This window comes from Tachypleus tridentatus, chromosome 11 (assembly GCF_004210375.1).
Source record: "Tachypleus tridentatus isolate NWPU-2018 chromosome 11, ASM421037v1, whole genome shotgun sequence".
NCBI lineage: Eukaryota > Metazoa > Arthropoda > Merostomata > Xiphosura > Limulidae > Tachypleus > Tachypleus tridentatus.
The window spans coordinates 41857334-41871862 of record NC_134835.1 but is presented as its reverse complement, the minus strand read 5'-3'; the positions used below and the strand labels follow the sequence as shown (position 1 = coordinate 41871862).

Genomic DNA, 14529 nt, shown 5'->3' with positions numbered 1-14529 from the left:
CATCAACGAAATATCGCAACTGACCTCACATGCTGCACCTAAATCTGCTGACTGCTTTGAGAAAACGTTCTGCTGGTGATTCAGCGACCGCCACAGAGATTCAGTTCGAGCTGTTCGTTCATCACCGACAACGTTGTGGAAATCTTTATGCTTCGACTCATAATGACGCTTTATATTAGATACCTTCGCCACTGCTACTGTCGAATGATACAGCAGACAAATCACGTTCTTCTGTTATTGAACAAAACAGTATTACGCAGCTGTAAACATGCAGTTACAGAGTAATCTTGTTGCCACGATACTTCAAGGTTTCCATGTAGGTTTGTATAAGTGAGGTGTTGTGAACAGTTTTCAAAATGTTAATAGAATAAAGACAAATGTGTCACAAAGTAACTGCCACATGAATTTATTCCTGCACACTGCACAGTATAAAAGATGACCATTATACTTGACAAGGTTACTAATAACTTTCATTGCATGAATTATGTTTTCAAATATTAATAAAATTAGTAATTATCCTTGATAAGTTAATATCTACTGAAATACTGTTAATGTTGTTTGATAAAAAATAATTAAAATGTCTTTGCGAACTCTTGAAAATTACACATCAATACAATGTAGCACATAATTATTCATGCTTTTCATTGAAGTAAAATTCATTTAGTCGTCTAGTCTACATGTTCCCAAACGTAGACCTCTTTTGTGATGATCTGTTTATGAATTATTTCATAAGCTCTTCTATATATATCTTGTCCACCTCATCTTTGTGAATATGGCAAACTGCCACATGGTTGAGGCGGCACTGAGACATAGTTGACCTTAACCACGTCTTCAACCGTCTTAATGAGAAAGGCTGCGTTCACATTCGCAGCTGGATATTGGACATACAAGCAAAATTTTCATGAGAAGAAACACTTGACTAAATATCTGCTGGCTTGTTTCATGCATTTTACAGTAAGCATCCTTCACACCTTTCAGAGACACTGCTTTTGTTGTTCCTTTGAACATGGGCAACTGAAACTCGAGCCGTTGTGCAGAGATTTCTGGATAGAAGTTTATAACCGAGTTGTCAATCTTGCCAGATGTGATCATGTTCTCAAGTGCCAGATATTGCCTCAAATCATTGTTGTCTGCATTGAATCTATTGGCCAGATGTTCTGTGACTGTGTCCACAAATTCAAAATATTGGCTTTTGTAGTAATCTCTAGCTGTTGCAGAATGGTGTGCTGAGTCAACACCTGTGATCCTTCTGGGGGAGTCTGCGAATGCGTGGTAGTTCAATAGGCACCAGATCTAGGGAAGTTACCTTTTTTCTCAGCTTCATCAAATATCTTGTTGAAATTTTCCTTTGTTCGCAATACCCGCAATTGCTCAACTGTCATTGCAAATTCTTCAATCATGCCAGATTCTGTCGCTGATTTTGCTTGGAATGCACGGTTTAGTTCCTCTAATGCAGCTAATGGATGCTGAGCCATCAACAATCCTAAAACTGTCTTTTCTTTGTCAAATCTGTCCAGCAAACCTCGTGCTTTCACTGCTACATCCGATTTTTCATTTGCTAATTCAGACAAAGAATCAACAATGTCACTGTAGTGATCATTAGCACATGTAATTGCAGATAGCTGGCACAACCAGCGTGTTGGACACAGTGGGTGGATGTATTTGACTAGACCATTGTGGCTGTCTGACGATACAATATTTTCAAAGATTGTCTTGTATTTGCCTGACCTCTGAAGCAAGACACCAAGTTCGTGTACTCACTGAATAGAATCTCGAACACATTCACAAGCTTCAACTGCATGTTGCATTATTAAATTAGCCTTGTGTGCTCCGCAGTGAAAAAACAAAGCTGACGGTTGCTTCTCTTTTATTTTTGCCTGGCATCCACTGTACGCACCACTCATGTTAGCGACTCCATCATAGGTTTGTGTTCTTAATCCTGACAGTGGTAAATTGAGTCCAGTCAGTACATCAAGTATAGTCGAGGATATTGTTTCACCAGTTGTATTGGAAACACTGTACAAACCAAGAAATGTCTCATCGTTTTCATCTACGTATCGTACACATATTGCTTCCTGTTCGGCACCTATAACATCTTGAGTGCCATCAACCATTAATGCAAAGATTTTACTTTGCTGGACTTTGGTGCTATGTTCCTCAGTATTTGACGACTGAACATGTTCATTATTTCATTCTGAGCCTGGGGTGATATGAATGTGGTTTTCTTTGACAAGTAGGCCGTCAACTCAGGATCTTCCTCTTCCAGGAGCTTCATTAACTGCAGGAAGGTCCCCTCCGTATCAGTATGTCCACGTAATGCTAAACCTTGACGCAGTAAGAAACGTAAACTTCTGAATATTTTGGCTAGACTTCTTTTGCATTCTTCCTGCTGCTTCGTTTTTCCATCGTGTAGCTGGACAGTCACTGGAGTTACATCAAGTGAACCTTCTGGAGATATAGCGAATCTGTGCTGAGATGAGGATTGGTGTTCGTTGAATTTCTGTTTTACCTTTTTCCAGTTGCAAAAACGGGGATATGAAGGTATACTCCACTGGCCTCTCCAACTTCCCTGTAAAAAGGCCTCTATTTTCTACCTTGGCACAATGAAAGCATATGACTTTTTGAGTCTGATTGTCGAAGTGCAGCCATGGGAACTCATCAAATCACTTGCCCTGGAAGTTGAGATTTTGAGATTTTGCTTTCTGTCGTGGTATTAGTTGTGTGTCTGGATGATATGGCTTTCCACACTTTATCTGTGGAGTGTCAGATTTTTCATTACTGCACAAATTTGTTTGACAACTATCTGGTGGTTCATGATGTGCAATAGTTGCACAAGCATTTTCAGACTCATCCTCTGACGAATATGGTATTTCCTCTGTATGGCAAGTTTCTATTCCTTTGCTTGAGGTTGTTGGATTATCTGCATTGTCACTTGTAGTACCAGTAACTGGCTTGTAGAACTGTCTAATATCGGAAAGTTTCAGACGCTTGCTGTCGTACTTGGAATCTGTTTCCCAGATGACTCAACAGGCTAAAATACAGTCTTTATTGAAAAACTCTAACGTACAACAAACGAAGATAGAACAAAATGGAAGTAGGATTGAACCGTACAATGTATTTAAGTCGAACGCGCGAACCTCACAGTGACTACCGAGCCGACTGACCACCTGGGCATCGCTGGGACAATAATGTGTGCTAGTTACAAAACAAGTAATTGCAAGATTATCGGTAAATACTTAAACAATCACAAATATATTATATTCCTGTTAAAGCTCATCAAAAGGCAAACACGTTGTGATATAATGACTATAAGCACGTCTATTAAATAAAAACACCTAAACAAAAACTAGCAATACAATTTGAGTAGAGGCTTCATGCCGTTGAAATCGCTCCTTCTGTGTTCTAATTATACAAGAAAATACAATATTTTTACTATCTATGACAAGAGAATATATTGTTCTTTTACCATAAAGCACCAGCACTTTATTATAGGGCGGTGATAATCCGAAATTTCATGTATTAATGAGGGCCACAAACATAGGTCTAATGAGCCCTGTTGTAAAATCGAGGCTCAGTCTAAAGGGAGCGGATGGGGGTGATGTAGGGCGCGTCTGGATCCGAGCGGTCCGAACCTGTCGTTAACTGTACACTAAACACACAGTGGCTTTGGCAGCTAAGGAGAGTAAGGCGTTCGACAATAAAACTGGCTAGACATGCATAAGAACAAATGGCGTAGGAAAACCGTACAATATACACATAAGATTGATGCAGGTACAAGCTACAAATGGCTTGCCAGATGTAGATCACAGAAGTTTACGCTTGGGAGTAATATTTTCAAATTTGATGCTCTGTTCAATCTGTTGTGATGAAAATTTTACTTAATCTTACACTACGTACAAGACGTAGTTAGATGCTTGCAAGCATTGCATGTATATTTAGGTCTACTGACTAATACGTACGAACTAACGCTTAGATCGAAAAGCTTAGAAGCACGCCTATATTAAAGATGTACATTTCGGCTACTGAAAAAGCCTACATCTAGGCCTAATTATGTAATTCGATTGGTAAGAACACGAGAATCACAAGAACAAACACACAATTTGTAGGCCTGTGATGCAATAAAGCAATGGAACAGAGCAAACTGTAGAGGGGGATGTATCTCCCATCCCCCCAGGATCTACGCCCCTAGACTGGAGAAAAAGAGCACTTGTAATTCCCTAAATTGGTAAGTTTGTGTTTTACAGGTGTGTTTGTTTTCCACATTACAAATGAATGAATGGAACACGTGTAACTTGCTTGATACTGTATTTGTAAGTACGTTTGTTGTCTAAAGTTACGATGGTAACGAACTTGTTTCTATACCCTAAAAACTGAGTTCGTTGTCGGGCACCAATTTCTTCCAAAAGTGTAGAAATGTTTAAATAATTGTAATAAAATATTTTATCTTGCTTCGTGACCTCTTTCAGCTTCAATTAAATTTCTTTGAGTTGTTAAAAGTTTTACGACAAAATAAGATAAAACTTGCAAAGTGACAGGTAATCTGATGTAAAGAACAGAGCACACAGTAAAGAAAAAGCTCATACCATGTTTTAAAAATAGTTCTTGGTAAACTAATTTATACACGATCAGTGTTTATTTATGTAAAATGTAGTGATCTGACACGCTTTTGTGTATTTGATTAATATGATAATTTACACTTGATTTGAATATATTATAAGTCTCAATAGTGGCGCTTAAATATCGAATGAAAATGGGGAATTAAAACGATATGGATAATGGATAATGGCAACGCTTTATCAATAGCCACTTGAATCCACAGTACAGATATTTTAAACACCCACAGCCAGAAGTAATAAAAAGGATAAGTAGAATAATAACCTACTGATTTTAGGCCTACTTACAATTTATTCTGCTATTTAAGAATTTCTTTACCTGAAGGACTAATACAAGCCCCTAAAATACTACTGTGTTACTAAGGGATTTACTCTTTAAATGATATATCAGTAACCTGATCGACATGCCATTAAGATCAGATGTTAAATACGTTTGAAGAGAAACGCCCATTTCAGTTGTGTTCTCTAAAAGATCACTACTACACAACTGAAACATGAGACCGTATTATCTTCCCTAAAGAAAACGTTATCAGGTAACCTTCCTGGAAGATATGTTACGAGGTTGTCTTTCTGATAAAGATATCTATAAGACAATCTTCGTGAGAAAAACATTATCAGATTGTCTTCTTTAGACAAATGTTGTCAGATAGTCTTCCTGGAAAAAACATTATCAACTTGTCTTTCTGAGAGAAACATGTTTACAAAATACATTTCCCAGAAGAAAAACGCTACCATAAAACGAACTAATTAATTTATGTGAAAAATCAACTAATATAGAGAAATGTTGGCAGAACGCTAACTAAGCAATTAGAGCAGACTGCTTGTCTTGAAAAGCTCTTAGTACAACGCCGTCTTTGTTGAGTGGTTAGGCTTGTGGCATGGTCTTAAGAGTCTGTTTCTACACTTCCATGTGTAAACTAAAAACTCCATTCCTTGATATACTGTTGTCATTTTGCTCTATGCTCTTTAAAAATCTAGATGTGTATATATATATCTTAAGAAAGAGAGGTCTCGTATCTAAAATTAGTTTCAAGGGTAGTTTACTAGCCTGTTGTCGTTGTTTTCTGGTTTAAAGCAAGGTCAGCCGCATCTACAGATTAAACACAAGACAGATAGACACCTGCTTATCACGTGACTCTGTACTTTCATTTAGCTCATCAGATCAGATTAGTTAATACGTCATTAAATCATTTAAATTCAGATTAATGTTACATGTGTAAAAAAACATAGCGTTTACTCCTTAAATAGCAAACAAGACTGATTTCAAGCCAGAAAGATCAGTATTAAATGATCAGAGCAGGTCATCTTATCAGAAAACTAAAACTTTAATACTTCATTCATTAAATTATTATATTGGCTTTATTGTATCAATAAAACGTTAACATAACACCTACTTGGCCAGTAGACCAGTACAGCTTGATCAGCGTTATTTTCTAACAACTTTACCATAAGACCAGGTAAGTTTGACCACAAAAAATAGCACATTATTGAATAAACTACCAGTCCACTTAGTGTTATTAGAAAACACTAACATTTCATTTGTTAAACGAGACTAGATTTCATTTGGGAAAATAATATACCAATTCAATTAATAAATTACATTGCTATAAGTCTACATCAGTTCTCTGAATCACTGGGGCGTAGACTGGCATCTGGTGACTAAAATACATTAGCAGTACCATTAATATTAACGAAAGTCGTGATTAACCTTAATTATAGGACCTTTACCTTTCATAAATGTAATCAAAACAAACTTCATTATAAGTATTCAGATTTAGGCTTGGATTTATAAAAAAAATTGCTTAGGTTGTATGAAGTTTCTGGAGGGTTAATGGATTAAAACCTAGAACTATAGGAAAACTTGGACTCTTTATATCGACGTGGTTGTTTATTCTAGTTGCCATAAAACGTGAGTCAAGTATTCCCGTTTTTTTCATGTTTAACGTACCCACTTTTACTTTACATTCTTACGGGTTTTAACCCTATATACCAGTTGTTTTGTGGTTTTTTTTAAATATCACTCTTTGTATAGCTGACTTCTATATTCTCTGTTTACCATTTTTGTCTATATAAAATTATTTGAACAGCTATCACTGCTTGTTAATAGAGCAGAATAACGAAACAAAATTTTATTTTACACTAGAGGCAAAAATAATATCTATGTTCTTTTTATTACAGTTTTATTTAGACTGAACTACTTATTAAGTATTAAAGGGTTTAGAAATAATCCAGTATAACAAGAGAAACTATTTATGCTTAGATGTATATTGATTTTGCAAAACTGATATGTAGGTGCTATAAACTAAACTCCTCTCTCAAACATAATATGCATACGTATTTATTTACATAATAAAAAATGTACAGTTTTTGTTTTCCTCAGAACAACACGTAACAAATCTTAAATCCTTTAACCATGGTCCTAGAACTTTTCTCTTGTATTAGAAGGCTCAAGCTCAGAGTTTAACTGTAGTTATCTCTCAACTATTTGCTGTATAATTTATTGAACAAGTCTTAGTGGGATACTGGTTATGTGTAAAAACAGAAGAATCAGAAACCCTGGTCTCCCCTTTCTGTTAACAAAACTTGAATTGTAATATGGTAATAGGACCTTCTGAGAAGATCTGTGAAACTTAATCGAAATTGGTCTTTTGAGGAGATTTTGCCTAGACTTTATGCAATGAAGTCATCTTGTCTTTATCCTTATTATAAATCCGGTCTTCACAGATAAGCCAACTACAGAATGCTAAGTGTCCTTGTCTACAATAGGCACATTTTTCTTAAAGTGCATTATTAGATTTGGTGAAGAAAGAGAAATATTGTTTGAGTCTATTGGCACTTCAATACCTCTTTGTACTTCGCATTGTATTTCTTGTAAAACCGCCTGCATTGAGGGTTATTGGATTAACTGATAGATTATAATTAATTACGTTTTAAAAGAGTATACCACTAGACTAATTACTGAGACAAGTTAAAGAAAACGAATACAGGTAGTTATCACAATTATACAATGTTAGATTTAAATTTTTTTTATTAATTTATTCAAAGTTTAACTATACCAGTTCTAAATGCAGCAATAACATGACAACTTTTGTACAAAATATACATAAAGAATTACATTTTAAACATCTTGGTACAATACGAACTTAAAGAGAGCTTCTAATACTTTATCCAGTGATTTATTGTATTTTATTTTGACTAGGTGATTATTCGTGGCACCAGTGCTAACTTGGGGTGTCAGCAATTGGTAAGGATGACAGTGCATGGTGGCTATGAGCGATTTACAACCTTATATAGTAATCACTATACAATCTCAAAAGACAAAAACTTTTAGTTAGCTATTGCTGAGCGACGTGTTAATTAACGGTAATGGTGCTTTTCATTGCTTTGTAACTCTGTATTCGTGAAAAACAATTTGATCTTCATGGGACGTATTCATAACGTCATATATGCACCCTGCGTGTTTGTAAACAAATAGCATCGCTTCAAGAACAGTTTCAAGTTTTTCGCGATTTCCGTCCACAAATGGCTTGAATACTCATAAGTTACTGAAACACTGATAATACAGAACTGTTTCTGATGCTATTCATCGCTTTATAACTTCGTAAACGTATGTGATCTCTTCACTTTCGTTTTACTTCGTTACACACAGTAAATTCAGCTGCCCAATTTTTTTCTGTACATTCGAATGAAGAAAAATAAAGTTCTCCCTGGCGGGAAGTAGAGGCGAAACGGGAAAATCGTGACCCCTATTGCAAAGCTACTTGTACACAGGATAAACATTTCGCGACGTTGGGGCTGCACATCACGTAATAAAATTTTTTTTCAGTATCATATATATAAGCAAATAGTTTCATTATAGTATAATAGCACAGGAGCATATGATACGTTAGAGTTTCAGTACCTAACGATAAATTTACAGTCCCTAATTAATTAAGAACGGTTACTCTACTACACATATATTGATTTCCAGATATATAAGTTAAAAACTTTTAATACTTTAGTTCAGGAACTTATTTTTATTCATACAGTTCTCAAAATGTAGGCTTTTGTACATTACAACTAGACCTAGAGAACACCTGGTACCTTTGTTTGGTGTGGGTTTCTATACTTAATAATAAAGTTTAGTGGGTAACAGGTTCCCATATTTAGTGCAGGTTTTTGTACTTAATACAAAGGTCTAGCGAACGGTATTAATCCATGTTTCGTGTAGGTTTCTTTACTTAATAATCAAGTTTAGTGAACAGCAGGTTCCCATGTTTAGTGCAAGTTTCTGTGTTTGGATAAATCAAAGTAATTATAAAAAAAATCCATGTGCTAGTTTGAGATGTTTTTTGGTTGTTCAATAAAAGTGTTTTTGTGTCTCAGTGAAACGTTTGTGTCCATTTTTTTACAGTGACGTATATATACTTTAATCTTCAACCTTATACACATAAGAAAAACAAAACATCTTGGTTATTATATCTGCATACATGTTGCCTTGTGATATAGTTAATTAAATAATCCACTGTAAATAAAAACAATCCATAAAATAAGTTTGTCAAATAATTGAAGAAATAAAAACAGTACAGCCTGAGGAGGGGATTTATCGGACCTCTTCGATACGTCATTTCTTTCTTTCATTTCTGGTCGAGTCTGACTTATTTCACACACATTTCTTAGATATTTTTCCCGTTTTGTCGTATCAGTAATTAGTGTCTTGCATTAATAACTAGCATTGTTACTGATCTTTCACTTAATAATAGACTATTGTGGTTCTATAGTGAGAAACATTTCACGTGCACCAAAAATGTATTCTCATGTTTATTTTTGTTATGTAACAACCAAAGAGAAATATGGTGCGTCGACTTTGTAAGCTTTTGGAAACACATTTTTATTTTAAAATTGAGCTTACCACACATAGCTACGTCAAACAAAAACGACAAAATCGAATTATTCGACCGTTTTCAGCATAAGTACAGCATTGGTAAACTCGTGGACGTATTAGTTGGAATATTTTGAAAACAAAACGTGAAAACAAAATTATATGAGAAAATCATAAAATTGTGAAAGAGAAAATAAAATTAATAAATATTGTTTGAATTTCGAGCTACACGAGGGCTATCTGCGCTAGCTGTCCCTAATTTAACAGTGTAAGACTAGTCATCACCACCCACCGCCAGCACTTGGGCTACTCTTTTACCAACGAATAATGGGATTGACCGCACATTATAACGCCCCACGGCTGAAAGAGCAAGCATGTTTTGGTGCGACCGTGATTCGAACCCACGACCCTCATATTACGAGTTGAACACCTTAACCCACCTGGCCATGCCGGGCCTAATTAAGATAGGACACTAAATAATTTCTCTCACTGTTTGAATACGTTTGGACATTGAGGATCTCCTTTTCGTGTCGTTTGTTAGTGCTGTAATGAAACCTTTGTTTGTTTCAATGATGCATAACATCATTAAAAATGATATAGTAAATAAAAACAACTGTTTTTACTTTTTTACTGTTTTTAAGATACATTGAAGAAACTGACGTGTTTATTTATAGCATAAGCGAGACAGCCACGTGACTCACTAGTACATACCAATGATGTCACCAGAAACATGAACAATGTTATTTGGGATACACGTGCAAGGAAACATATACATGTGTGTGTGCTAGTTGCACAATAGTGTCATACAGCAATAACGTACATTCTGTAACGGCCATGAACATTTCGTAGATGAAAGACATAACCATAATATTATTTTTGGGTCATATGAAACAATACGGTTATTTATGACGAAACGAACGAAAGATAAATCGAAAATATACAGATAACAGAGCGTGAATACCAAGATATGAATGTATGAATTGTGACACCTATGAAAATGGCGTATCAAAGAAGTACACAAAGTGACGTTGTGAGGATATATCAAATGCGACACACCCAGCAAAGTAACAGTAAGGTGATATTGCACAGCCAGGACATATGCAACGCCGGTTTCAAACACTGTCAACGTCAGCGACAGTGTAGGCTTTGTGCTGCTCCAAATAAATAAACACATTTTTAATTAGACTGACATTAATGCGCTACGAAATTGTATGGTCTGATTAACTCGCTGCTTAGGACCTCTTGCTTGCTTGGGATGTCACTGGACATATGCACTTCTAAGAACTTATGAGTGAAAGCAAAGTATATGTTATAGTATATCAACTACACCACATCTGCACATACTCAGTGCCAACGAGGCCTTTCCACCAATATGAGGGCCCATCAGAAGAGCTTGTACGCGACAGACATAGTAGTGGTCTAGCTGTATCACGAGTCCCGTGAACAACAACTATTGTCGCCTAACTAGATTAAGTTCATTTGCACTTGAGTTAGGAAGCACATTGAGCTAATATAACGATATGTTGCCAAACAACGATTATTAAGCATAATGAAATTATTTATTCCGGATAGGGCCAACATACTATATGCGATAGTAACACAAAGTGACATAACATGAGGAACCCTAAGGCATACTCGTAGTTTTATACAAGACGACACAAAGTAGTGACACAGATATACATCAAATAAGGATGAGATACGTGCAAGCTGTCACAGAGAAAACCTGCAAATTGATACAACATCTTCAAGATGCCACGCAAAAAAAAAGTGAGGTTGATTCCCCATAGCTGAGTTTAATGTGTCCTTTTTAAGTTACTTTCACTCGCTTTATTGCTATGTTTCATGTACATATATGACACGTTCAGCGCTGTAATTAGCTTCCTACATTAGAGCAAATCGATCTAATGCTTAATTGATCACAAAGGGTGGAAAATGAAGTATTTTTATATGACGTGTTTTGGAAATTAGTATTCTAACAACGAAAGAAGCTCAACATGTTTGATAAAAGCAAAATATGCACAAGTATAGTGCGGTAAGTAGCTTCAGTAAATACGTATGGAGTGATTAACTATATTATAACTTTCTGGTATATAAATGACACCATTATTTGTTCTCGTTACCCTGCTTTTAAATTAGACGATGTTCTATGAACAAAATATTTTTGAAACAACTGTAGTCTCAGTTATTACACTTAATACAAAAATATCTATTCTGTTTGTGAACAACGTAATCGCATTGCAAAATAAATAAACATAAAAAACAAAGGGACCTGACTTTACTGGTGAAATAAAGTTGACTTTTAAACTAGAAATTCGAGATAAACTTAAAATTGGTAATGCTGAAAAAAAAGGTGTAGTTACTATTAAGTAAGTGTATTCGATTTTCAAATTACTGAATGTCTATGTACAACGAACATAGAAAGACTGAGAGAAAGAGAGATGGAACAAAAAAAATAATAATGTACTTACGTCAGCTCGGCAAGGCTCGTGTATGAAGACGTTGTTAGCCTAGAACACCTCGTTCTATCTCGTAGAGATGACAGACCGCATTTGGTCTGTAATGATATATAGATTGTTTAGAAAGAAAATGCAAAATCAATTTAGTAGAACTTCTCAGAACTGATTTAGTAATATAAAACAACAACAGTTTCGTAATGCTGACACTTATTTATGTACACTTTTACAAATGTCTTTTAGTAGAACTTCTCAGAACTGATTTAGTAATATAAAACAACAACAGTTTCGTAATGTTGACACTTATTGTATGTACACTTTTACAAATGTCTTTTAGTAGAACTTCTCAGAACTGATTTAGTAATATAAAACAACAACAGTTTCGTAATGCTGACACTTATTGTATGTACACTTTTACAAATGTCTTTTAGTAGAACTTCTCAGAACTGATTTAGTAATATAAAACAACAACAGTTTCGTAATGCTGACACTTATTGTATGTACACTTTACAAATGTCTTTAGTAGAACTTCAGAACTGATTTAGTAATATAAACAACAACAGTTTCGTAATGCTGACACTTATTGTATGTACACTTTTACAAATGTCTTTTAGTAGAACTTCTCAGAACTGATTTAGTAATATAAAACAACAACAGTTTCGTAATGCTGACACTTATTGTATGTACACTTTTACAAATGTCTTTTCCATCTGGAGTTTGCAACTATTGTCTGCTCTTATATTTTTTGTTTGTTCTTTGCTCTATTGAGAGAAAAGGTATGGTTAAACTTCAGACTTCGACACCGTAAACAACGCCTGGGGTGGATTCTACCAGTACGTTTAGCTTAAGAGACCTTAAGTAGAAACGATTGAATCGAATTTTCGATATCATGCCATGATTTCAGCTTCCTTTTGTATTGTCGCCATATTTGCTTTGGTTGAGCACAGGAAAAAGAGAACAAAAGAAATCATAAAAAGTATTTACGAATAAAAACATACACAGTAACAGAATGTTAACCAAATCTAAGATATGTTTCTGAAGTACTATATTCTAATAGTTATCCACATTTATTAGTTATCAGTAATTAGTGTTCAGACAATGGTGTTAGAAAATTTTCTTGTGAAATAGGCTAGACTTCTGAGAAAGTTCGATTTTAGTTAAATACGTTAGTAACAAATTATCATATTTGCATTAAAAACTTTTCATTGTGTGTGGATATAAGTTGTTAAGTAGTTAATTACTAAATATGGATTGTAATTTATTAAGACTGAATACAAGTAGTTAAGAACCTGAAAAGTCTAAATCAGGGAAAAATGAACCGTGAAGTGTTATAGTACAACAGATGAATTTATAGAGTTCAAAATGAATAGAGAGTGAGTTCTGGAACACAATATACAGATATGTTCCTCTATGGTTGTACGAAAGTTAGAATTAATACAGCTTCAAAGCAATGGGAAGATACGAAACACTATCTTTTAATGTACTAGTTGTTGTACAGTATCGCATAATGGAAGACTTAATGTATAAAAACCACTTGTTGTACAGAATCGTGACTACGTAACAACAGAATCATTATCAAAACGAGTTAATACATATTTCATAACCTATTAACTGTACAGACTTCAGATCCCATAGCTGCAGAATTATTATCTGAACATATATTTTTACTACAAAAACCACTCGTTTGTTGTATAAATTTCATATATCATAATTACAAAATGATTATCATAATAAATTATATTTATATATAAAAACCTGCTCAAATACTATGGGTTGAAAGTTATAGTATGCTATGTATTTACTTGCCTCACGCAGGGCCATATCACAAAGATACAAAACTGAAGGCTTTAACACAAATAAGATTAAGCCCAAAAGAAAACTTACCCATGTTTCAGGTCGTTTAAGGTACTGTATTAAACCCTCTTTCATCTGACGTTCTCGACATGACAAGCGTGTTTTCTCGGTCTTAAAAAAAAAACACAAAACTGTATTAGAAAGAAAGGGCAACCATTGAAGCTGAAACACAGATCTATCTGGATCGTAGAATTTTATCGTAAAACCTGTTTCTTATGAGACTCGTTTTCAGGCATTATTCAGACATTTAATAATTTTTGTATTAATATGTTACAGTGAGTGGTAAACAATATCATTAGACTAATTGTAATATAGCTCAGTATGTATCAATACAACGTTTGACCCTGTCAAAGAACAGCTTGAAATGAGAAACACGATGGTTACATGCTCACTAGATTCACGCACGCAGGACGCACGTGTGAGAAAAGAACAAATGTAGAGTTGATCCTCTGGTGCACAACAGTCAATAAAGTATATACCTGATCCAGGTAGTCTAGCAGTTTCCGCGCATGTCCACATTCAGAGAGATGTTGGATTGTGCGCTCGTGAAGAGTTGTTAATATTACGTTGGCTGGACTCTGAAACAAACATAAAAAAATCTATTAACATTTTAAACAGATGATGCCATACCTTTAACGATATTTCTAATACTGCAAGTTTATAAAATAGATAAGAAATATTTACTCTTTACCGTGAAAGTTAGATTACGTGCTAACACTATTTTATTAATATTGAAGAGTTTATTTAC

General features: G+C 34.8%; 1 protein-coding gene across 4 annotated transcripts in view; it reads right to left on the bottom strand.

Moving 5' to 3' along the window:
• The window catches only part of LOC143232022 (uncharacterized), an 80224-nt gene extending 65998 nt beyond the window's left edge, over window positions 1-14226 (bottom strand). For 3 of the 4 annotated variants that reach the window (XM_076467006.1, XM_076467008.1, XM_076467007.1), the window contains exons 1-2: window positions 13812-14226; window positions 11943-12028 (exon numbers count right to left, since the gene is read on the bottom strand). In XM_076467006.1, the coding sequence (XP_076323121.1) occupies window positions 11943-12028; window positions 13812-13856 (131 nt within the window). In that variant the 5' untranslated portion in view covers window positions 13857-14226. The remainder of the gene's footprint in view (window positions 1-11942; window positions 12029-13811) is intronic. The other variant, XM_076467009.1, reaches the window with a different exon arrangement.
• Between the last annotated feature and the right edge of the window lie 303 nt (window positions 14227-14529).